The sequence below is a fragment of the Nasonia vitripennis genome, chromosome 5 (genome assembly GCF_009193385.2).
Source record: "Nasonia vitripennis strain AsymCx chromosome 5, Nvit_psr_1.1, whole genome shotgun sequence".
Classification (NCBI taxonomy): domain Eukaryota; kingdom Metazoa; phylum Arthropoda; class Insecta; order Hymenoptera; family Pteromalidae; genus Nasonia; species Nasonia vitripennis.
In genome coordinates, this window is record NC_045761.1 from 815,619 (window position 1) to 840,291 (window position 24,673).

Consider the following 24,673-nt stretch of genomic DNA (forward strand, 5'->3'; position numbering starts at 1 on the left):
AGCTTCACATTACACATTTGGCCAAATACCCCGTGAGCAATTGCGCGAAATCGCAAGGAGGCGCGAGATGAGGTTTTTGCCCCCGGCAGCACTCGGTCTCAAGCAGACCGCAGCATCTGTTTACGGAGCAACAATTATTTTCGCCCTGGCGCGCCGCAGTGAGGCTCCCTCGAATTAGTTTCGCTGCGCGCTCGCCTTAATGAGGCAGGAAACCTCCGGAGCAGCCGCGGCAGCTTCCTCGCATTATATCGAACTAATGTATCCATTATGGGGGCTTCTTCGCGGGCCTGTTTCGAGCTTTTTGCGACTCGCGCATGATATCTGCGGATGCGTTGCGCGGAATCTATTGCGCAGGCGATCCAATTAATGGGTGAGAATTCCGGGCTCGGACGCGGAAGCCGGCCGCAATAAAAACACCCCCGCGCAATATCTAATCGCCGCGTCCTCATCCATTATTCCCGTTTCGTTGCGCGGCCGCATCGCACGCAAACTCGGCCGCCGAGAAAGATCAGCGCGCATAGCGCGCGAGATTCGCAGCTTCGCGGAATGCGTGCTGCCCCCACCCCCGGCTCGGCGCTCTTGCCTCCCCCGTTTCAAAGTGCGCGCGGAGATTGGAATTTAATCATCGGCCAGATTAGAATTCGCTCCGATTGCCGGGCACGTACGCGCTCGCGCTCTCTCTGCCCCGCCGCCGGTTATGGCCCTCGCGGCTCTCTCGGACGATAGAGGAGCTCTCTCTCCACCCTCGCTGCAGCTCGGCCGCTATTGAGTTTCGCCAAATGAAAAGGAAGACGATGCTGCACCGGCTCTTATGCGCGAATTGAGCGATCGCCGCGCGTTTTATTCCCGTTCTCTCTCTCTCTCTCTCTCTCTCTCTCTCTCTCTCTCTCTCTCTCTCTCTCTCTCTCGCTGATCTAATTGGATCCCGTCGGCTGCTCGCCGTAGGTATTTTCCCCGGTAGCGGAATGCTCGTTATTTATAGACGATTTCAATGGATTAAAATTGGTTATGTAAGTTTACTCCGAGACGCGATTGCTCACGACGGCCTTTATTAAAAATTACTGGAATATTCCAAGCCGATTACACCCACCTTTAAAAAATTTCATTGATTAAACAATAACTTGAAAAAAAATCACGGAGCGAGTCCCGTTCCCTTATCGATTGCCGATTTCGCAGTCGACCCTATCATTATCGTCGCTCCGCGATTTACAGCATGGCGCGATATAAGCATGTCCAACAGATCCCCGAATCGTATTTGCATTTTAATCGAGCCGTAACACTGACTCCGGCCGCTTGTACGGACGGCGTCGCGGAGCTCATTACATCAACATTACCGGGGCTCGTGGACACTGGTACGTGTATGCGTACAGCCATCAGAAGTTGTCACCGGGCGATTGGCTCCTTTTTTCAGCGTCGGACTCCCCCAGCTCGCCGGCAATATCGTTAGCCTATAATCATTTTTTGCGCCTTATATTTTGTGTCCCCCGATCGCCGCTGCATCGTTACGGCCGTGTACCCTGCTCTCGGTCGATGGGCCGCTCTCGCCTAATATCCTCGCACGCTCCCTCCTGTCACCTCGCTCTCCCTCTCGTTCCCCATCTAATCTAATCTCGGGCTGCTGCTGGCCCCTCTTGCCGATGCCGCCGTCTCCTATTTCTCATCATAAGCGGGCTCGAAAGAGAAGAGGAATGCACGGAGGGCGCATTTGCAGAACACGAACGAGTGAGAGAGAGAGAGAGAGAGAGAGAGTGAGAGAGCGAGCGAGAATGAAAAAGGAGGCCTCCGCGCTGCAGAGAGCCGAGTCCGGCAGGTGGAGTCAAATATCCGCCGGCTCGGGGCCCCTGCTTTAATTGCAGGTGACTCCTTATCGTGGAACACGCGCGGTTGTGTGCGAGCGTGGATGTATTGTGCATGGCCTCGTGCGTCGAGAGATACTTCTGAAATTTATTCAGATTCGCCGGACTTTTCGGCCACATTAATTAAAAACTCCCCTCTCGGGGCCCAGGCTAGTATTTAAGAGTCCGCCCAATAAAGCTAATCAAAAGGACAAGCCGGTTATCTCGGCATTTTTGAGATAACCGAGCAAAGGACAGGCTTCGCTCTTATCGCGAAAGGATCTACGCTCAGATATAGGGTTTGCTGCTTTTGTTTTTGCGTCCGCGGAGAGCAAAAGGCCTTTTCACGACTTTTTACTCGACCGAGCTGGTGGGCATCGTTTCCGTGTGGAGCGAGAGAGATCACAAGCCTTAATTGCTGAAAATTGATTTACGGTTCCTCTCGGCGCGCACCGTGAGTCACACACTCACACACACATAATACATCAAGACAGTCGGACGGAAAGGATGCCGTCGAACTCTAGAGCCTGTAATTTGCCTCGTTACTTTCGAGACGCATTGTTGGAAATCGAGTACCGCAAGAGCGAGCAGACGTTTTTGAGACCCGCATTTCCATCTAGCGTTGTAATTTTATCATAACTCCGCGTGTTTGGCACGCTCTACACTCCCTCGTGCAGGGCTTTTAATGAAACGGAACGCAGCTTATTCAGAAGGACGTTTAATCAATCAGGCGTTGCTTGCGCTTACGTACACAGCAGCAGCAGCAGCAGCAGCAGCAGAGGCGGCGTCAGCGTCGGCGACGGAAGGAGATTTCATTATCCCGTGCATATATACGTACACGAGAGCCGAGGCGAGGAAGGCTGCAGGCGCAAACGCAGCCCCGCCTGCAGAGAGTCTGTACGTACACAGCCGATGCCTGCAGGATTCATAATGCACGCGGGAAAGTGCTTATAATCGAGGCATTTTTCATCGTAATTGGGTTTTTTTTCTCCGACACCAGCTGATTTCACGCCGGCGAAGCCACGCGTACGGCCGCCGGAGAGAAAAGTTTGACGCTGCAGTGTTACCGTGTGCGCAGACTGACAATGAGTGAAAAGCAGGGTAAACTAGGACAGCCGGTGATGGACGATTAATTAGAAATTTTTCGCTAATTGCTCGCGCTAGGCCGACTAATCAGCCGAAAGTTCATTACACACACGTACCGCATGCAGATTGCGAGGATCAAATCATCGGTGCACAAGGACGCGCAGAGCAAACAATGAGTTCACTAGGCTTCGAGAAGCCAATCGGTCTATAAATAAGCAGCGGCCCAACCGATGCATCGGGACTTTTTCAATACCCGCCGCGGCCGAAGGCAGTCTTGCTCTCGAAAAATGCAAACACTCGAATCTGCGCGTTATACGCATAAGGTACGAGTCCGCGCGAGATTATAGTAATTTCGAAGATGAAGAGCGGGATAACGAACGCATGCGCGCGCACGCACACAGATACCGTCACAGCCACTCGGACTCGCGGAGCGCGCGAAAGCAGGACGTGTGAAATGCCGTCGTTAAAGATGGAAGCGAGGGGGGTATAATGTACACTGTTGCCGCTGTGCGCTGCGCATACCTGTGTACCTGTACGTGTAGGTGTGAGCACGACGATCAGAAGGCGCGGGAAGAAGAGAGACGGAGCGAGAACGGAAGGAGGTCGTTTGTAGAGAGGACCCGCAGACATGCGCAACGCGTATGTACTCCCATACTGTACATGTATGTGTGTACGGACAGCTTGATTTTTCGCGGAACAATGACGTGCACCGTTATTGATTTTCTCGACTCGCGAAGGTCTGCGAGATTTTTAATTAGTATATTCCACTTGTCAGTCGCGATTGTTTTCGCCGACCTCCTCAAGGTCGCGAGACCATCGGCGAATTAAAATCGGGGATACACGAGGTGCGGGAAAAACGCGTCAAATTAAATTCGCCGCCGCGATCGTCATCGTCGTCGTCGTGCCGGGCGGCCGATAAGAACGTAGGCGTACGTGTCCGTTGGAACATAAATTTTTACGAGCCTGCGGCGGACCGGCATATAGTCCTCGGTATAAAATATGCAAAATAGCCGCACCTCCTTCGATTTTCGTCCTCGCGAAAATGCTTATATTCTCAATGGAATAACAGCTTATGACCGAGGCGCAGCCATTTGTAGTATGATTTCGTCCCTATGCATAAGCGAGGAGAGGAGAGGAGAGGATCGGCCTGAATATCGAGGATTTTATACCTCCATATTCGAGAATAGAGAGAGAGAAAGAGGCGTCACGCGCGATATGAGCTCGGCGCGCACACACACTCTGCCCGAAATAAAGTTGCCCTCGGATATCGGAAAATGCGTTCGGATTTCGCGCTCGTCGATTATTGTTAGGGACTCTTTTCCACTTTTTCCACTCTCTCGCGACTCCATTATGTAACAATCCGTCCGACGATCTGGCGAAGCAGCTGCGCAGTGCGACAATGGGCGGCAGCTCGAAGCGTAACGTAATCAAGTTCGGGAAGCAGTGAGCAAAAAATACAGGAGAGAACGTCGGAAAATCTCTTGAATTTTCGCCCTCTCTCGCTCCCTCCGCGGCGCGCCGGTTTTTTACATCGAGAGAGAGCGTGTTTTATAATACACTTGGAAGGAGGACGACGATCACCCGTCGCGAATGATTTTCCAGTCGGCTGCGCGAGCATCCCGGGACTCCTACTATAATGTACGCACCGGCGGCCTGGCAGCGCCCGTATTGTGTATCCCCGGCGATGGGGCGCGACTTATACTCTGTTTAACTGATGTTCATTTGCAGACACCTCGGATGAACGCTTCGCTAGCACGCGGCGACGGCGCGCAGGAATGTGCTCTTCTTTTATATTATGCCAGCGCTATTATTATGTATGTGCACGCCTCTCTGCGCCCAGCATCCCGTGCGCTCTCTGTTTCGGACGCCCGAAAAAGATACGGTTTTCGTCTCGCGTTAGCGTCGCCGCGATCGAACTTTGAACGAGACAGAACAGCTTGTCTCTGATATAATACGCCGTGTTTCGAAATCGCCTCGTCTGCAGCGCAATGTAAAAAGTGCATACGCGCGTATCAAGTGTCCGAGCCCCGCCTTTCCTCTCCAGCTGATCCGCCGCGATCGAGAGACGTTTCTGCAGATCTTCTTTCGAGAGACGAGGGGCCTGCTTAATGGCGTTATTAAGAGAGTCGCGCGAACGCGGCCTTTGTATAAATTTCCGGTCGGCGTGGCCAAAGTGGCTGTTCGCTTCTTAATCCTCGAGTGATCGAGTGCGTTGATATGCGGTCATTTTTGCTGTTGGGCTTCCGAAACGATGCTCCCCGACGAAAGATATTCGCGCGTTTCGAGATTTCGCGTACTCGACCGAAGGCGATTTCGATGGACTTGACGCCTGGGTAAATAGGATTTAAGCCGCTGTCAAGTGGAGTATCGAGCTCGTTATTGACGCTGGCAGACTCGCGTTTTATTGCGTACGGATGTTCGGCCCCCAGCCCGGCGATTAGAAAGGCATTAAGAGAGGAAACACAGTTATACCCGGCGTCGATTACAATCTCATTATCGCAGCGTTTTTCTTTCTTTTTCCAGAAAAAGATCCGCTTTTTTCCGCATATTGTGTGCACACGCACACTCTCGCGCGAGAACGCTCGAGAGTTACGCACCGGCGAATCGAGGTTAATAAATTTCAAAGGCGCGTGGAAAAGAAAAAATTAATCCGTGCGCGCGGCAGACAATGACGCCTCTCGCGTAACTAGAATCATGAGACTCCTCGCGGAGGAAAATAACGCAATTACGAGTGCGAGATCAGCTCCGATAGGTGCTCCTCCGCGTGCGTGCGAATCTTGCTTTGATCGGGATCGTCCCGTTTGCCGCGCAGCACTTCAAAAGTTTATATTCCAAAAGTTCAATCCAATATTTTCCGAATCGATTCCGAGGCTCTGCGAGCTATGGGATCCCTAAATCAAGGGTCTGCGAGTCTCGCGCGGCGCAACAAATTGAACCAGTGCAGCGCGTTTCAAAGGGCTTTAAAACGAGGCATAGGAAATGGAGGAGCCGGCTTACACGGGCGACACACGCGCAATAATCGAAAGCAACGCGCGCGTACGCGGTCCGAGTATTACTGCTCCGAGTTGATTTTGACGCAGACCTGCTCACTCCATCTCTCTATGCCTCTCTAGTGGAGGAAGGAATATTCAAGTTAGACCATCAGCAGCAGCGCGCGATTACACTATTTCGAACGTACTCTCGCGCGCAGAGGCTTTGCGCGCTGCCGGTACTATGTGCAGATGCATTGAACGGTAAAGTTGTAGCAGCCAGCGCTGCGAACTGTCGAAATAATGGATTCTCTTGGATCCTTGAAACTCGCCGCCGTTGCCGCCGCGTAGCAAACGTTAACAAAACACACACACACACACCGGCAGCCGCTATAAACCCCGACGGTGTAGTCCGTGTGCGGCCGGTGTGCACACTCGCGCCCGTGTATCCGGGCTAAGCATATACCCCGTGCGTATAAACCGAGCTGCACCGATACGGCCGTGTACCCGAATCGATGCATATGTATAGCGGGCTCCTGCGCACGCGATAAAAACTGCGGTCCTTTCGAGTCGAGCAAATTTGCAAATGACTGCTCGGCTTTCCGAGCGATTGAAGGCGACGCGATGTCTCGGCCTTATAATTATGCATGTGCCCATACATGCGCAATACGTGCACGGCTCGACCGCAGGAGGCAGATTTCCTCCCGATGCTCTCCTCCGCGGAGAGGAACTTCATAATGGCTGACGGGGCGCACAATAGCCCCCGCATGATGAGTTCTAGTTTCGTGGGCCTGCAGCAGCTAACCGCAGCGCCGAGAGCAGGGAGGGAGCGATGTACGCGTATCCGAGCACACACGAGCCTCGGGCGAGATGGCACGTTCCTCGATCTTGTGGGGTTTTCGCCGTCGACGTAAACAGCGCCAATCGAGTGAAAGAAACGAGTTCCGAACAAACAATAGCCCCGCGCTCTCGTCGTGCCTCCGAAACGTCTCAATTATGAGCCCCTGCGTAATGGCCAGGTAATTGCGAAACGCGCAACGTTCTTTCTCCAATTGATTTCCATTTCTTCGATTGACGCGCGCGCGCGGCACCTCTTTCTCTCCGTTCCGAAGCATCATCGGCGACGGCACTCGCTTCATTGTTCGGCCCGCGAGCATTACAATGCCGCAAGAGCTGACGGTTAATCTTCCGTGCTCCGCGCGCGGCGTATTGGTTTTATAAGCTGCGCCACAATGAGTAAGACAACAATGCGCTCTCTCGGGCCGCGCGATATCGATCATCGATATCCCATCAATCTTGCAGCGGGGAGAAAGTGGCCCGCGAACTGCGAGCAGTGTATCGAGGCTGCAGCGGCGAAAATAAAATTGCACGTGTACACGCATCGAGTGCGAGGGTCCTTGAGGCCAATGACGGATCGACGACACCCGACCGGGGCTACAGTCGGCCGGTGTTGTTCATAAACAAGCCCGAACCGTTTGATACTGGCACCGACAGCAGCGACTTATTAATAATTCCCGAGTCGCGTAAGCTCGCTCCGTGAGCAATTTGGCGTAGTCGCGCGCTTCTCCGGAGCGTGTAACTCGCGGCTCGCTCCCGTGTACACTGTACACGCTGCTGCTGCTGTTCATGGCTTCAATTAACCGGCTAATTAATTAGCGCGGCTCGCCAAACGGAGTAAATCCGATTCTCCCCCATACCAGCGGCTGCGTGCACGCTGCTCAGGCGTCTGTCTGTTTGTCTGTCTCGCTATTTCTATTCATCGACGCGCGTTCTCCGGGAGACTATGCGTGCTGAGGCACGCGCTTGTGTGCCGCTTGAATCGCGCTCTTGTTTTTCCGACCACCGCCAGCATCCGAATCGAGTGAGACGTTCTCCTCGTACAAATATAGAAGGAGCGAGATAATACCCGGAACAGGATCAAAATCTCGCCTAATCCGAGCTCACTCTTTTCTCGGTAGCAATGCACACGCGAGGCCTAAAAATAGCAGCGCCGCAGACGTCTCTGTCCGCACGCGCGCGGAAGCTGGAAAGCCATTCGATCTCTCCCCCCTGCACAACTAGTTTGCCACCCTTGAGAGAGAGAGAGAGAGAGAGAGAGAGAGAGAGAGAGAGAGAGAGAGAGAGAGGCAGCTGCAGCCGCGTAATTTCCGTGATGCACCTTATCACAAAGCCGGGGAGCAGGGGCTAAAGTACCAGCTGCATCGAGACGAATCTCCGACCGAGCAGAGACACAAAACTCCGCAACAGGCTGCGCGTTAGGGCGACAATCTCGGCGGCGATCCCGAATTAGTCGCGGCTGCGCGACTGTTTCACGAAAATTCGTCATACGCGAGCGCGGGTCCGGTAGGTGCGAACGCATAGTGGCGATTCGTCTCGGGCGACTGCGTAGTCCGCCGGATCGTCGAGGGCCCGCACGTATAGCTGCGGCGGCGGCGGGCCCTGTTCTCCTTTCTTTCTCCTCGCCTTTATTCGCCTCTCTCTCTCTCTCTCTCTCTCTCTCTCTCTCTCTCTCTCTCTCGCCTCGAAGCTCCGTTCGTCCACACACACACACACACACATCTACACTCGAGGATTTACCGTTGACGAGGCAGAATAAGCGAGAGTCTCTTGCGTTGTAGATGAAAGAGAGAGAGAGAGAGAGAGAGAGAGAGAGAGAAAGAGAGAGAGAACGTGCGTGTATCGTATAGCGCTCGGCAGCACCTGTCTAATCTCGTTTTTTCGCCGCCGCTGCCCTTCTCTCCGCCTTTCTCTCGTGATTCTCGTGTTCTTTTTTCCGCGCTCGCGTCCGTCCGCCGCTGCTGTCTGGCCTTTTTGTGCGTGAGCCGGCAGATTTTTAATTGGAAAACGACATTTCGACCGCCGCGCGGCAACCTGTAGCCTCTTTGTGAGGCCATTCATCAATTTTGTCGAAATAATTATCCGTAGGCCCAATTTTCGGGATAAAAAGCGGCGTATTGTCGGCCCTCGTATACCTACGCGGTGTACACATACGCGAGATTACACGTGTGCGTACGTACACACATGCCGCCGGACGATGCTTAATAGAAAACCCGAGTAGCGTAATTACTGGCGGCGCGTGTGGGAGAGGGCCTTGAGCTGCGGGGAAAACGATCTCGGGCTTTTTTTTATTGAAAAGGTTTTATGGATTATCGTGATTTCGACGAGGGAAAAAATAAGGTAATATATAAATTAACGGCGGAGCCAGAGCTCGTACGACGCTTTCCCATCCAAAATCAATTTCCATTTACGTATGCGCAGAGAGCGCCTATGACTGTTTTTCGAGCTGCCGTTGATCCATCAGGATCAGAGTCTCCTCTCTTCAGCTGTCGCGCCGGTATTTAAGTACGTAATTTTACGACTCGGATTCGTGCCGTCCCCGCGCCGCAATAAAGCGATAAAGAGCCCGATGAAATTTCGTCGATGTGTAAAATCAGTTTTATCAGTTATTATTAAGTCCGCGGTGTATTTTATTGCGGCGGGACCGAGGCGAGCGTCCCCTCCGCGGCATAGTACATTCGCCTCGAACACGTTACGTCCCGCGACGCGCGGAAATAAAAGAAACCGCTCGCGCGCCATTAATTTCGAAAAGGATACAGTCGCTCGGGCTCTCGATTTAACGACGCTGACTCTCGAGGGTGAGAACAGCGGGAGCGCCGTCCGCGCGCGAATAAGACGTGACGAAGCCGTCTCTCCGTCTAAGTCTCGGGGAATCTCTCGAATAGACTCGTGATCGGCGGCAGCGGGACCGGATTCACGCTTCCCGATCATATTGGTGTGTAGCAGTAGTCTTCTTTTTCGGGAAAGGCAATTTACATGCGCTGCTTTTTGTTCTCGTTGCGCGTATGCGCGGGCCCGAGCGATTCGATACGGATAGACCATACGGGGCTCCTGCCCGCTCTTTTTTCCGCCAACTTCTCGAAAGCAATTAAAATTTCAAAGCAAACTATTCACGCTTATTTTGGAGAGCAACTTTTTGCAGTCCGGCGCTCTCCTATATACCGCGTTTATTCGAGAAACTCGCGAGCCCGGCAAGTTTGATAACTATCGACTGCGCGGCCCATAAATATTTGACATTAGAATTGCAGCTCTCGCGCAAGTTGCTCGCCGACACACGGCGGGAGAGCAAGAGTCGGTTAATTGCTGTTTACCGAATTTCCTGGCCGGGCCGCGTCGCTCCGGCTCTCCGGCAAAAAGTCGGGTCCCTGAGAAAATACCGGGCGCGCTGTACAATGTTAAATGGCTTCTTAATTTCTCAGCTGCTGCAACTACTTTCCGCCGCTGCCGAAGTGTGTACTATAGAAAGAGAGAGAGTGAGAGAGAGAGAGAAAAAATAAGGCGAGCTGACGTCTCTGCCTCTGGAGCGAGCTACACGCGACTATCAAAGTTTCAAGCGGATCTCTTAATTATTATTTACTGCCGCGGCGTCTTCATAAATATTAAAGGCTCGAAGTAGCAGCGGCTAAAACAAACTTTGATGGAGTTGAAAAAATATTAAATTACAGCGCGCGTTCGGTGTTGGCCTGGCAAATAACGCAGCAGCCCGATATTCGTTTGGTCCGCAGCGAGAACGCGCGCATACGTCCCGCGTTAGCGCGAGGCGTAATTGCATCGCCGCATCCTTCGCAGTTGCCGAGCTGGAATTAGCTTCGACCGCATAACAGTTTGATCAACTTCAGTCTGATTCGAGAATCTGTCGCTCGAGCTGTGTACGTATCGGCTAATAGCGTTTGCCGCAGGACTTGAGAGGCGGAGAGGGGAGAGGGCTAAAGCAATTCATTTGCGGCGGCTGCGGGCCGACTCGTGTCAAAGGCCGCATCGCGCGGCTCTGTACAGAAATGTAGATGGCCCCGAAGATGTGTGCGCAGCTCGAACGAGTGTTCCACCGCCGCCGAGGGACGTCCCCGGATACAGCTATGCGCTCGAGGACCTCGCTGCGTTGCAGCGTTGCATTTCGATGCACTGGCGAGTGTCGCATACTTACCCGCAGTTGTGACTCCGCGCTAGTAGGAAAGTACACTCTGACCATATGCGCTCGAAGGAGAAAAAAAGAGTGGAGCATAATTTAGTGCAGCGGCCAGCAAATATTGTCGTTCCCGTAACGACTACATCAATAAACCCGCCCCAAACATCTGTTTCGGAGCGCACAGTCCCGCGCAGTACACGGTTAATTGCTAATTACGAAAATAACGATCTAAAAAAAAGAGAGAGAGAGAGAGAGAGAGAGAGAGAGCGAGAGAGACCCCCTCCCATAAAAGAAATAAAAGCGATAATCGGATAAGAGGAACGAGAGGCAGCAGCGGCGGGCGATATTCCCCGGAAAAATTGTCATTCTATATCCCTGCAAGCGCAGCGGCGCATACCTCCGGGGCCGAGGGAAAGCCTCCCCGTGGCAGCCACGCAGGCTCGATAAATTAGTGCCGACCGCCTCCGCGACGAGCCTCACATGCTCGTCTCAGAATTCCTCGATCTCTATCCGAGGCGCATCTACCTATGTTAACCGGCCGATTGTTTATGTAATTCACGACGAAACAGCGGTGGTCCGCTCGTCGGTCATTTGTGCGTCGAGCCTCGCCTCATCTCGTCATCTCGCCTCCGAGAGCCTCTTCATCCGCGCGCACCTATATGTGGCGCGTACATTACGCGCGGCCCGGGAAATATTTTGGAAATTCGATACAGCGAGCGAGTGAGAGAGAGAGAGAGAGAGAGAGAGAGAGAGAGAGAGAGAGAGAGGCCGAGCCGAGCAACGCGGTGTACGGTTGCAGCTCGCAGCGCGTGCGGGAAAATTCATCTCCCTCTTTTTTTCCCGTTATCCGAGTCAATCGCAGATGCAGCAGCGTCCTACGCGCTTGGCCACTGCTGATTTATCGGCGACGCGCTGACTTTTCCCCTTATCGATCGCGCAACCGTGATGCGGGGCAGCGGCTCCTTCGTCGCACACGCGCCTGTTGACCTTTTCGGGTATGGCTATTATGCATGCCGCGCGAGACGCGAGCCATGTCGAATGCCATTACGCTGGCTTGTTGTACAAGCGATACGTCCGAGCTCGTTAACATTTTTCATCGAAAACTGGAGCCATCTCTCATTTCTGACTAAAGGGGCAGTCGTCATCCAGTCGGGGAGAACTAATTTTTTGAGATGGTAAATATCGCAATATTATAGCTCTGCCGCATGATGCAACGCGAGTTATGGATTAAATACCCCGCTCTACTTTACTTCGAGCGCGCATGTTGATATTTCTAAAGTATATCGCGCGTTATTCGGGTCTGTAGATATGCGATACCCCATGAATAGTGAATTGAAATTCCACAATTACACTAGTCTTTCCGCTCTCTCTCTCTCTCTCTCTCTCTCTCTCTCTCTCTCTCTCTCTCTCTCTCTCTCCTCTATCTCGCCTCTTTTCACTTATTCAAAACAAAGTTCCATGCATAATTTACAGGAGAGTATCGACATCAAAATACCCGCGCTCGATGATCGCTCGTATACCAGGAAAAAAAAGTAGACGAGAGCTCTATCGGTCATATTTCCAGCTCAATGTTTTTCAATTCGATTGGCAGCAAAAAACATTTAAAATGTGAATTACCGAGGTATAATATATCCATTATTTACTTTCCTTCCAGCTTTAACATTCTGGCGGACTTACACGGGAGATAATAATAACGCTAAAATCGATAAAAATATGAATTAATTATGTTGCTGCTTGAGAATGTGCAGGGTTGAAAATTTTCACTCAGAGTCGATAAATATTTACAGTGCAAACAGCCAAGGGTATGACCAGATTATGGGGGTACTCCCTCTGTTAAATGCACGTGCATAGTCGCGTTTTTCCGACTCGCGCGTGCCGAGCGTCTATAGCGGCACGCCGACTGCGAAGAAGCAATTTCGTGCGCGGCAGTTAATAAAACTAACTTTAGCTATGAACTATAAAGTCTCATTAATACTTCTTTAACAATGTATAAATCATCCCGGCGCTGTGTAAGTCGTCGCGCCGCCCGTTGAGGAAGTTGAAAATCACAGGCAAGTTTATTAAAAGTTCGGGGCTGCGCCGTCGGAATTCACGCGCGACTGTATGTGTATAATTACAACGCACGCTTTTGATCGCAGTTGCTCACGACAGAGGAAAAAGGTTTTTCCCGAAAAACGTTGAAGTAGCTGAACCAGCTGGCGCTAATCAGGTGGACGGATCATCGAAACGGAGCGGGCTTATTGACGGTGACAAAAAGGGTTCCGCCGGCCGAAAGTTCCCACGCGCGCAGCGGAACGGGCTCGATAACCGGCCGATGCAGTAGAGCCGATGAGACATGCCTCCGCACGTCCGATCCGCGCGTATTTACTCTAGGCGCTCTGCGAGTGCTTATAGCCTCTCGTCGCGGCGCCGCACTTAATCCCATCTATATTGAATGGAAAAACGTCGGTGGTCGCGAACAAAAAGAAGTCTATAGAGACGAGAGAAAGATAGAGAGAGAGAGAGAGAGAGGGAGAGACGGACTCTCGAAAAACAGAGCGCAAAGCTGCACTCAGACGGCGTAGCAGTAGGCGGTAGCGCATTAATAATGAAGGTGCGCGCGCTAGCTCTCGCGCTCCTCGCAGCCGCACGACGGCCCGGCGATCGATGCGCACACACGCGGGGTCGCCGGCACTGCAGTGTCCATGTGTGCTCGGGTGTGCTCCCTTCGGTGTAGCCGCGCCACTGTTGCGCGAGCCGGCCTTATCGGAGCCGTGAACTTTGCCTCGAGGCGGGATTGAAAAATTTCGCGACGAAATTTCCGAGCTGACCTCCATTCGCTGAAGTGCAAAATTTCGGTATTTTTGGGCGTGAAAAGAAGGAAAAAGCTGCTGGGCCATGTGCAGCGAAGAGATTACCCGCGTCGACATCGCTAAATTATGCAGCAAAATATCGGACTACCGCGCGCGCGAGACGTAACGCAAATTGAATTTTTTATTTGCTTCGCGAAGGTATCCATACTTGTGCACTGGATCGCGTTGGCTGATACTGTTTACGAAAAATTAATTCAAACCCGCTCTACGACCGACTAATTAAGGAGCCGCGCCGGAGGTGCCCTGTATGTGCAGAATTTGATAAAATTAACAAACTCGCCGCTCGCGCGCCCGCGTGGTATATAGAATAATCAAATTAATTCCCGCTAAAGCCCGAATAATCGCTCGGGGCGGAAAAAGGAGAAAAATTCACCTCCCCTTTTTAGAGAAGGCGTGCGTGCAATCTCGCAGCCGCGGCTAATTCCGCCGCCAGCACTCGGCCTGAATAATGAAAATGATAAAAAAGAAACGGAAAGAGCTTTTCCCGCACGAAAGCCAGATAACTTCGTCGGCCCCTTTCTTTCTCTCCGGCTCTCCCCGGCTTCTTTGTTTTTTCCTCGCGCGAGGATAGAGTGTGCGCGGGGAAAAAGGGCCAAGTGTCGCGGGATGCTAATCAGCCTTCTTACGTATACTCTGTGTACACCTACATGCACAATACGTAATATACACGGCGCGGCTACAGCCCCGGCATTATCGCGGGCGTTAATAAGCTCGCGCGCGCATTTTCGGAGCGGGCAGAACGGCTATAATGCGGGGGAATTACGCGCGCGGGTTTCTAGACTGTGAAATTCGAAGCGGCACACACACACACACTCGCACTCACTCGGTGCGAAATGATGACGACGTGCAGGTCCGTGCCGCCGCTGTATCCCTGCTCGCGCGCGCAAATTGTTATGACACGTCGGAAGTCGGAAACGAGATCGTTCGGGGCGGCGTTTAGGAAGCGGATGATTAATCGCCGACACGCGAGTCGTATATAACGCCGATCGACTTTTCTACCGCGCGCCGCCCGCTCGAGTCGAGTGCGTAGTAAACAGTTTTTTCTCAGCGCTGTCCGCGGATTACGCGATAGGATTGAGCCAATGATGCGGCGATAGCGAGAAGCAAATTAGTGGGCGCCGAAGTAATCCCGATGCTCCATGATGGCTATTCTGCGAAATCAGTTTGAAAAATTTAACGAACCGCACTTGTCACTCGAGAAACTAATGATGCCGCTCGAGTGTGTTTGCTCTGGCACATCGCGGCCGCCGCCGAGAGCCGTAGATATGTACACATAACCCGCGCTCTACATATCGGCGCTCGTGATTCCAATGGCTCGCGCGGGCAAAATCGACTAATCGACCGCGTTTCCGGTTACGAATGAACGATTTGATTGTGCGTCTGGCGGTGCGATTGGTCCTCGTTCTCAATTTTCAATGGCACCACTGAGTCTAATGCCGCGGAGGAGGAGGATCTCGTGCGATCCCTCTCGTAAATGCGCGCGCGCTCGCGGATCGCTCATATTTACTCTGTAAATATTCAATCTTATCTCTCGAGCACTTAAACTTCGGCAATCTGTCGACAGACGCGTGGAAGAGCGGAACACGTGTGTGTGTGTGTGTGTGTGTGTGTACCGTGCGCGATGATGTCGATGTTATTTTAAGGGCACACGCCACCACTTGAGCGCAGCTACGAGGCTGCTTTCTTTTTCTCGTGAAAATATTACACGCGCTCTAATGTGTTTTATCGACGAATTCGTCGGCCATGTGACTTTTTGTTCTTTTTTTTCAATTTTTTTTTTCGTGCATGATAGGAATGGAGGGTCGAGGTAAATCATAAGACAACTTTGTTTACTTTGAAACAATAACGTAAGTTATAAATTTATTCACATAAATTAAATTATTGGAGTTTAGCAAATATTGTGTCTGTATGTATATACACAATCGCGTGTGCATACATACACGCAACGCATGTGATCTTGCCTGATCGTTTTACATGCGGATTCGCTTATTCCGCGCTTTTCTTTCGAGACAGAACCTAAAGTCGAGAATATATCTTACACGAGGCGAAAGATTATTCGGTAAATACATATTTACATATTGTACAACAGCCTTCGTTCAGCAGTCAATATAAAATTATAAAAAATTGCCTATCTAAAGTACCAAGACTTTCCTACGAGAATTCGCACGTCAAACTCCAAAAGCACACACATAGTATCGTCTCCGCGCAACGTCGCTTGCGATTCTCACTCGCGGAGACACACGCTCTCTCGCACACTCAATCGGAGAAACATTTACAATATGCCGAATCTCTCTCGCGTAGACGCTCAATTAGTTGCTTTTAAATAAGTATGTACAGCCGAGCGCGTGTGCGCGCGGCCCGAGACCGGAGCCCGCCGTGGTCGAGGCGGCGCCGTCTCGCCCGCGACGCACCATCCATCAAGCATTTAGATACGAGTAATAATATAGAATGAGCTTTATTCCTTAAGTAGAAGCGTTTGCACTCGCACTCACACAGTTTGGCGAGGTAGGCCATCGGCTCTTCGCAGGGTCCGTCGCGACATGCGGAAAAACGAAAGACGCGTACAATTTTCTCACTCGGCGAACCGCTTATCAGTCCATAGGAAACTTCCGTCGCGACGACTCGAACCAAGCACAGTCATATTTTCGCAGTAGGCAAACACTGATCGCGAACGCCTCGTTTTCGCACACACAGCGGCGAAGGTGATAATACACTCGTGAATCGCGGAACTGAAAAACTCAAGCGCGCACAGTATACATGAGAGAAACGGGAGCGCGTGTAACGGTTCGTCTTCGGGCGAGGCAGCAGCGCTCGCAACTAGACGAGGTAGGCCTGACCGGCCTGCGGCGGCGGCTGCTGCTGCGGATGGTGGTGCTGGTGGAGCTGGTGCTGGTGCTGGTGCTGGTGCTGCTGGTTGTGCTGCCGCCAGGCGTTGCGCTCGAGGGTCGAGTAGTCCGAGTCGATGGACGAGTAGATGTGCTCGGAGAGCGGCCGCCTGCTGGCGTCGTGCGGCCCGTCCATCGAGGGCTCCTGGTAGGCCCGGTTCATGGTGAGCCGCGGGCTCGGGCTGGGCCCGCCCGCCGGCGTCTCGCGGCCCGGGTGCGCGGCGGCCTCGGACGCGCGCGGCCCCAGGCCCAGCGTCGCCGCGTTGTTGTGGTGGCCGATGGTCGCCGTACTCGAGTAGGCGGGCGGCGCCTGCATCAGCTCGGCCGAGTCCTTGAAGAGCGGGTGGTGGCCCGCGGCGATGTGCTCCGAGACCCGGAGGCTCGCGCCCCCGGCCTTCTCGGGCCGGCCCTCGAGCGTGTAGGTATTGACGTTGCGCCTGTAGAGCGAGGAGGACTTGCGGCGCAGCGCGTCGCCGGCCGGCAGGGCGTAGCGCAGCCGCTCCCAGAACCTCTTGTCGTCCCAGCGCAGGATGACGGCGGTGCGCAGGTACGGCCTAAGCTCGAGGTCGTTCTCGGCCTCGGGGCCGACGGGCCCGGCCTGGACGATGAGCAGCTGGCCGGGCCGGCCGCGCAGGGCCTCGTGCAGCGCCGCGCGGAACTCGAAGCGCGACCACTCGGTCTGCAGGAAGTTGCGCGTCAGCACGATGACCACGCGCTTCGAGGCCTCGGCGGCCTCGAGAACGACGGGCGCCGCGGCGCGCAGGCAGGGCAGGTCCCGGTGGTGCAGGCAGAGCTGCAGGCCCGCGACGCCGTGCTCCAGCTCGACCGCCAGGTTGTGCAGCACGAACTCCTCGTCCTTGGGGCTGTAGCAGACGTAGCCGTCGTAGAGGCGGTCCTTGTCCTCGGGCGCGGCGGCCTTGGCCCAGAAGCGCACGCCGTAGCGCGAGTAGGCCCAGGTGCGCACCGGCTCGCGGAAGATGAAGGCCAGCACGGCGAGGACGAGCAGCAGCAGGATGGCCGAGAGGGTGGCCGCGACCATGGGCAGGTAGTCCGAGACCATGATGCTCTCGATGACGCCGCCCTGGGCGAAGTAGTCCGAGCAGGCGGTCTCGTTGACGTTGAGCCGGCGCCGGTAGGCCGGCCGGGCCTCGTTGTTGTAGCACCACACGTCGCTGGCGTCGATGACCTTGTGCGCGTTGTCCGAGACCCAGGAGGTCAGCTCCTGCATGAACTTGCAGCGGCAGGACCAGGGGTTGCCGCCGAGCGAGAGCTCGTTCAGCCGGCCGTTCAGGCTGACCTGCCAGACGGGGAAGGTGACCAGCCGGTTGCCGTGCAGCCGCAGCACCTCGAGCGAGCGCAGCGGGAAGAGCGTGAGGTTGCCGATGTAGTTGATGAGGTTGTTCTGCAGGTAGAGCTCGCGCAGGTGGGCCAGGTGCTCGAACTCGAAGCCCTTGAGCTCGCGGATGCGGTTGTCCTCGAGGTGCAGCACCTGCAGGTTGTTCAGCCCGTTGAACGTGCGGTTCTGGATGGACTCGATGCCGCTGCCGTTCACATAGAGCACGCGCATGTTCTTGCGGCCGATGAACACGTGGTTCTGGAGCTCGTGCAGGTCGTTGCCGTCGAGGTAGACCTCCGTGGCGTCCATGGGGATGCGCCGGGGGATCTCGCGGGTGCCCAGGCCCGAGCAGTCGACGACGTTCGTGTTCCAGGTCTGGTCGTGGTAGCACTTGCAGTCCGAGGGGCAGGTCATCTCGCAGTCGCAGGCGTCGAAGTCGCAGCAGTGGCAGAGGGCGAAGCAGTGGGCCTCGTAGCGGCAGAGGAACTGGTCGGGCTTGGCCATGGAGGCGGGCACGATGGCGGTGCCCCGGGGCCCGGAGACGCGGCACATCGCGTTGTCGAGGTCCATGACCCGCGGGTGCTGGCGCAGCGCGCTCATGTTGTTGATCACCGGCAGCCAGTCCATCGAGCAGTTGCAGTTGAAGGGGTTGCCGCCGATGTAGAACTCGGGCAGCAACTTGCCCTCGGGCACGGGGGTCAGCCGCAGCGAGGTCAGCTCCATGCTCTCGATCATGTTGGCGTACATGTCGACGCGGGTCAGGTTGACCTTGCCCGTGAACGTGTTCGGCCGCACATTGGTGATGTAGTTGTTGTTGATGAAGAGCAGCTCGACGCTGTCGGGTACCGAGAGCGGCGTGAGCTCGGTGATGCGGTTGTGGCTCGCGTCGAGGGTGCGCACCTTCTGGTCGCGGATCTTGTAGTAGTTGTCGAGCTTCTCGATGAAGTTGCCGTGGATGTCGAGCCACTTGAGGTTGCTCGGGATGAAGGCGTAGTCGAACCACTCGATGTGGTTCTCCGAGAGGTTCAGCAGCAGCAGGCTCGCGATGCTGGCGAAGACGCCATTGATGTCGGAGAGGAAGTTGCCGTCGAGCCGGATGGCCTCGAGTTTGCTGTTGCGCTCGAAGGTGTCGCGCTCGACGTGCTGCACTTTGTTGCGCGCGAGGTTGAGGATCTGCAGGTTCGGCAGGTCCCAGAGCATGCCGCGCGTCAAGTTGCCGATCTCGTTGCCGATGAGTCGCAGGCCCGTCAGCTGGTGCAGGTTGTGGAAGGAGCCGTTGTGGAACTCGCTGATGCGGTTCTCGCCGAGGTCGAGGGTCTTGAGGAAGTTGAGGTTGCGCAGCGCCTCGGGCACGCTGGTCAGCTCGTTGCCGCTGAGATCGAGCTCCTTGAGGTCCGAGCAGTTGCGGAAGGCCACCGGGTCGATGCTGGAGACGAGGTTGCCCGAGAGCGTGAGCCGGTTGAGCACGAAGAGCCCGTTGAAGAGCTGGGGCCCGATGGCGTGCAGCCGGTTGTCCGAGAGCTCGAGGGTGTGCAGATTGTAGAGCGGCCGGAAGGCGTTGCTCTCGATGTGGCTGATCGAGTTGTTCCGCAGGTCGAGGATCTGCAGGAAGAAGAGGTCCTTGAACATGAGCTCGCTGATGTGCGTGAGCTGGTTGTAGGAGAGGTCGAGGACGATCAGCCGGATGAGCCCGAGGAAGGTGGTCTCGTTGACGAAGTCGCTGCCGAGCCGGTTGCCGGCGAGGTTCAGCACGAGGAGGTGCTCGAGCCGGGTGAAGGTGCCGCGCGGCAGCTCGCGCAGCTGATTAAACTGCAGGTGGATCTCTTGCAGGTCGCGCGTGCTCGCGAACAGCGAGTTCGGCAGCGAGTTGAGGTTGTTGTAACTGACGTTGAAGACGCGCAGGTTGGTGAGGCCGGTGAGCGCATCGCTGGTCACCGCGTCGATGAAGTTGTGCTGGAGCATGAGCTCCTGCAGCTGGCGCAGGCTCGAGAGCGAGCTCTCGTCGGGCAGGCTGCGGAGCTCGTTGCGCGAGAGGTCGAGCGCGCGGATGTCCGCGTGGCAGTCGGCGCGACTGGAGTTGTCGCGGCCGGGCCGGTTGTCCGCGAAGCCGACGTCGCTGACGTTGCTGAACTGGTTGCCGGTGAGGTTGAGCACTTGCAGGTTGCTCAGGCCGCAGAGCGCGTTGGCCGGCAGGGCCTTGAGGTTGCTGTCGATGAGCTCGAGGACCTGGAGCTCGCGCAGCCCGGCGAACGCGTCGGAGGCGATCTCGAGGCTCCTGGTGACGCCCCACTCGACGTTCAGGGTCTGCACAGTCAGCCGCTTGAGATCGGCCAGCGGCTGGAACGCGGCGTCGGGGATGCGCAGCAGCTTGCAGCCCTCGATGCTGAGCTCGTGCAGGCCCTTCAGCCGGTTCCAGCTCTCGCCGGAGAGCGTGCTCTCGAAGTGGTGCACGCTGCTGCAGCTGAGTCGCAGCTTGAGGCTCCTGTCCAGCGAGGGGAAGAGCGCCGCCATGGCCGAGGGGTCGAGGGTGCGCAGGCTGCAGACGGCCGAGTGCGTGTCGTTGCCATCGGTGGACCAGTGGCACGAGGCGCTCGCGGCCCGCGCCATCAGCAGGCACAGCAGGCCGCAGCAGGCCAGCGCGCCGAGGGCCCAGCTTGTGTTCTTCGCTCGAGCCATGCCTGCGTCTTAATCTTGAGATCGTGGCTCAGAAAGCTGCGCTAGGAGGAGGGTAGCGCGAGCGGAGACGGGGCGAGAGAGAGAGAGAGAGAGCCAGCTTCCCTTGCAGCCTGCGAATATCACGTGAACGAGGGCCGAGCCATGGCCTCTGCTCTCTGGGTCACACTGTTGTCCGTCTGGCGCGCGCCTCAGCGCTTCGACGCCGACGACACACTCGCACTTTCCGGAGATCACTTTTTTCAGAAAAAAACAAAAACCGCGCGCACCTCCGCGCAACACTCGTGGGCTGTATCGTGCGGCTGCGGTCGTTGGTACACTCGTGCGTGCTCGCACTCGAGCTCTTGTCCTCTGCTCCGGAGCCGATGCTCGAGCGTGTGTCCGTGTGCTGTCTCGCGAGACGAGCACCGTTTCAAAGTTTTTCTCTTAGAGCGTTGAGCACGACAGGCCGACCTTCACTGGCCGCATGCTCGACTCGTACTGATCTCTCGACGGCGACGCGTCGACTAGTGTATCCGCTGCGCTCGACTCGCTCGCGACCGACTGCGGCGGCGGCGGCGGCTCGGCGGTGGTGGGGGCGCCCGAGACTCGCGGAGGCCTCGCGAGGGCGCGCCACCGCACGAGCGCGCGGACTCGCTGCAGCAGCCCGAGGCGGCAGCCCCTCCGCTCGTTTTCGAGCATAACGACGAGCCATTCATTTCCTATCTGCCGAGCGCACGGGGGACAAAGGCGTGCGCTCTCTCTCTCGCTCTGTCCCTCTCCTTCGCTGGGTCCTTTTCTCTCCTCTGCAGCAGCAGCGCGTCGCGCGTCCCATAGACTGCAGCAGGTAAAAAGTTTTCGGCTGCAACAAAGGCCGTGCCGCCGTCGCGGTGCCTTTCCTGCGCTGCACGCGCGGGATGCGATGCGATTCTATTCGGCGAGATCGCTTTTTCGGAGATCGAATCTTCGTGGCGGCCGCCGGGGGAAAAAGGAAAATATTTTCTCAAGATTTCTCGACGATAGTTTTGCTTTCGCCCTCGGGAGAGCAGAGAGAAAAGTAGAGCGCGGATTGAAATTCGAAGCGAATTCGCGCTCGTGCGCGCCGCCTGCAGACTGTATTAAGAAAAGCTTGTTTTCAGAGGCCCGGGTTCCTCTCGCGCAGCGACGACAATGCCCCGCGGATTAAGGCTCCGTCAAATTTTCGAGGCGCTCGATAATTGAGTTGTAAGAGTCCGCAGTTGAAAAAACAGCTCTCTGCTTTTCTAAGCTTTTCCAACTTTCTTCATTTTTCTTTGACGTGTTTGTGTTATTGCGGAAGTGTGATTTCACGGTTCCCATGCTCGCGCTCCAGAAGTGTAAGGCACAAGCCTATTCATGGCTGCTGACTGAAGTATAAGATTTATTCCGTTACCCCTTTACCATTGTTTATTGCCTGCAAATTGTTTGTATAACTATATACTCGTGCGTGTAAGCGATGAAGAGTTTTGAGAAACGATAGAAATCTTGAGCAGATATCAACGGGCATTCGGGTTCGTGTCTAAAATTTTCATGGTGCTGCGTGGATATCGAGACTTATGCTATGCTTACCATGTGTGAGTATTACGAAAAACAGAGGATATTACCAGGTGAGAAGAGGAAAAGAACGTCGAGACGGACATTTTATCATCATAGGGTAAAAAAACCCGCTTTCCGTGAATTTGAAAAAATGGTTAGCAGTCATCATACCTTACCAATCGAGGTCTCATTTCTCGACTGTCGGTACGTTGCCTCTGCACTATTCACGTGCGTCTATACCTATCGATCTTCGATCTGCATTACCAACGTTCGCAGCGACTATGATTTCACCGTATCGGGCCGATTTGCGCACCAGCCTTCAGGCGTGATCTTCAGGCTAATCTTTGCAGTTTATCGATGCAATAAAACTATAATTTAATAATTATTTTATATATTTGAATGACAACCTTTGATCCATGCAAGAAGCTTGCGTGTAAGCTACAGACGTGTTTAAAAGGTGAGTATTATCTGAGGACTGAGGGGACGGTCCCTAGCGGCGCTGTCATAACCTATAATTTTTTGCAACCCAGTTTCATTTTTATCATTAAAAAAAATAGATAACGTATATCAACCCTCCAGATGCGAAGGAGTAATTGAAGAGTTAAGGAAATGTTGCATGAAAAATTCAGCGGTCTCTCTGGTTTGTGAAGGAATCGATATCTCTAAACCATATGAACACAATACTGTTGATTATGTAAGTTTCATTATATAACCTTATTACAGTACTTTTTTTGTCTATTTACATGACATGAAAATATCTTGATTCCTGTGTTTCAGAAAAAAGTTTTGAAGTAAACTATGCCCCCAAAAAGGAAATTAACACTAAGAGAGAGAGGTATTATTTATCGCTATCCTGCTACTTTTGTTTGGGTAACAGTCATCATTGCTGGAACTTTTTCATTGGGACCTATTATCTACTCCTTAACTCACACTGATGAAGAAGTCAATGCGTTAAAGAGAAAGATGAGTATGTTCAGGGTATAGTTACGTGAATCATGGAAGCAGTAAAACGAGCAAAGCAAAGGTTCAGGAAGTATCCTTCATTAGTCATTGAATGTCGAGAATCTGCTTCAGAGTATGCTGTTTGTGTGATAAATAAGAGTAATTTACAAAAAGATGATTGTAAAAAAGAATTTGAAAAATTTAAAGCTTGTCTTGTAAGAGCAGCAGCGCACAATAAAATAAAATTGTGAAACTGGTAGCAATCTTCGTATCAATATGACAAAACACGTTGCACCAAGTGTTAAGAGCTGCAACAAATCCATTCCAAAGAAAAAAAGCATGCAGCCAAACACAGTAGTATCGCTGCAAATACATTGTGCTATTGCTTTTGTATTGAGACTTCTACTCATCACATATGCAAATTATCACGATAAGTATTTTAAAGTACCATACACTGATGTAGATTATAAAGTGTACACCGATGCTGCTCGCCATATGACAAAAGGAGGATCACCCTATGAGCGTCATACCTACAGGTACACACCGCTGCTTGCAATGCTGATGGCACCAAATGTCTATCTCCATCAAGATTGTGGTAAAGTATTTTTCTCAGTTGTGGACATATTAGTTGCAAAAATAATGAGAAAAATCCTCATCTGTCAAAAGTTCAAGCCGCAAACTGCTAATCTGTGTGCACTTTTGTGGTTGTACAATCCGTTGGCAATAGTCATATCAACAAGAGGGAACGCAGATTCTCTGGCTGTCTACTTTGTATTGTGGACTTTGTATTTATTACAAAACGATCAAATTATAATGACGGGAATAGTGCATGCTTTGTCAATACATTTTAGACTATATCCACTAGCATTCAGTCTAGTTATGTATCTGTATCTCCGAGAGAAAAATCTGTTTATTCCAAACAGAAGGCAGCTGAAACTAATCATACCATGTGCACTAGCCCTGTTTGACATGACAGCCTTGTGCTATGCATTTTATGGAAAAAAGTTTATAGATGAAAGTTTAATCTATCATATTGTTAGAAAGGACGTGAGACACAACTTTTCTGTCTTCTTTTACATGCTCTATCTGTCAGCCAATGAGGGGCCTACCATTGTACAAAAAATCTTCACCTTTCTACCACAAGTTTCCATATTGGTAGCCCTAGCCTTTCGCTACTCGACCAAAGAGAAGTTACCATTTGCTTTATTTACCCAAGCCATAACCATGGTCACATTCAATCCTGTCATGACCTCGCAATACTTCTTTTGGTTCCTGTCTCTACTTCCAATTTGCTTACCTTACTTGAAAATGAGTCTGGCTAGAACAGTTGTGCTACTGACTGCTTGGATACTGAGTCAAAGTTTGTGGCTGTTTGCTGCGTACTTGCTAGAGTTCAAAGGAATCGACTCGTTCAACTACATTTGGGCAGCTGGAATGGTCTTCTTTGCAGTGAACATCAAGATACTCGTGGACTTGATTAATTGTTATAAAATGTAATTTTTTGTACAAAGAGTTTTTGTAAAACTCTTCCTGTATTTTATAGAATATAACAATAAAATCGATAGCAATGAGAGAAACAGCAAGTGGGTTAGTGATTTT

General features: G+C 53.2%; 2 protein-coding genes across 3 annotated transcripts; one reads left to right on the forward strand and one right to left on the reverse strand.

Moving 5' to 3' along the window:
- Positions 1 to 15,533: 15,533 nt before the first annotated feature.
- On the reverse strand, positions 15,534 to 21,126 carry LOC100122082 (toll-like receptor 7). Its single transcript, XM_016986956.2, has one exon. It carries the CDS (start codon positions 20,600 to 20,602, stop codon positions 16,523 to 16,525), a length of 4,080 nt encoding a protein of 1,359 aa, XP_016842445.2. The 5' UTR covers positions 20,603 to 21,126; the 3' UTR covers positions 15,534 to 16,522.
- A 1,266-nt stretch (positions 21,127 to 22,392) lies between these two features.
- Positions 22,393 to 24,657, forward strand: LOC100122098 (GPI mannosyltransferase 1). 2 transcript variants are annotated; one of them, XM_031932529.2, is made up of 3 exons: positions 22,393 to 22,589; positions 22,690 to 22,826; positions 22,910 to 24,657. In XM_031932529.2, the coding sequence occupies exon 3, from the start codon at positions 23,351 to 23,353 to the stop codon at positions 24,569 to 24,571; it is 1,221 nt and encodes a 406-aa protein (XP_031788389.1). In that variant the 5' UTR covers positions 22,393 to 22,589; positions 22,690 to 22,826; positions 22,910 to 23,350; the 3' UTR covers positions 24,572 to 24,657. The 2 variants fall into 2 exon arrangements, with proteins under 2 accessions (XP_031788389.1, XP_016842446.1); XM_016986957.2 differs by having other exon boundaries at positions 22,412 to 22,589; positions 22,712 to 22,826.
- Positions 24,658 to 24,673: the final 16 nt, after the last annotated feature.

What these genes read in the sequence shown, in the direction of transcription:
- LOC100122082 (XM_016986956.2), bottom strand. Translation starts at nt 20,602, where the DNA reads ATGGCTCGAGCGAAGAACACAAGCTGGGCCCTCGGCGCGCTGGCCTGC.
- LOC100122098 (XM_031932529.2), top strand. Translation starts at nt 23,351, where the DNA reads ATGACAAAACACGTTGCACCAAGTGTTAAGAGCTGCAACAAATCCATT.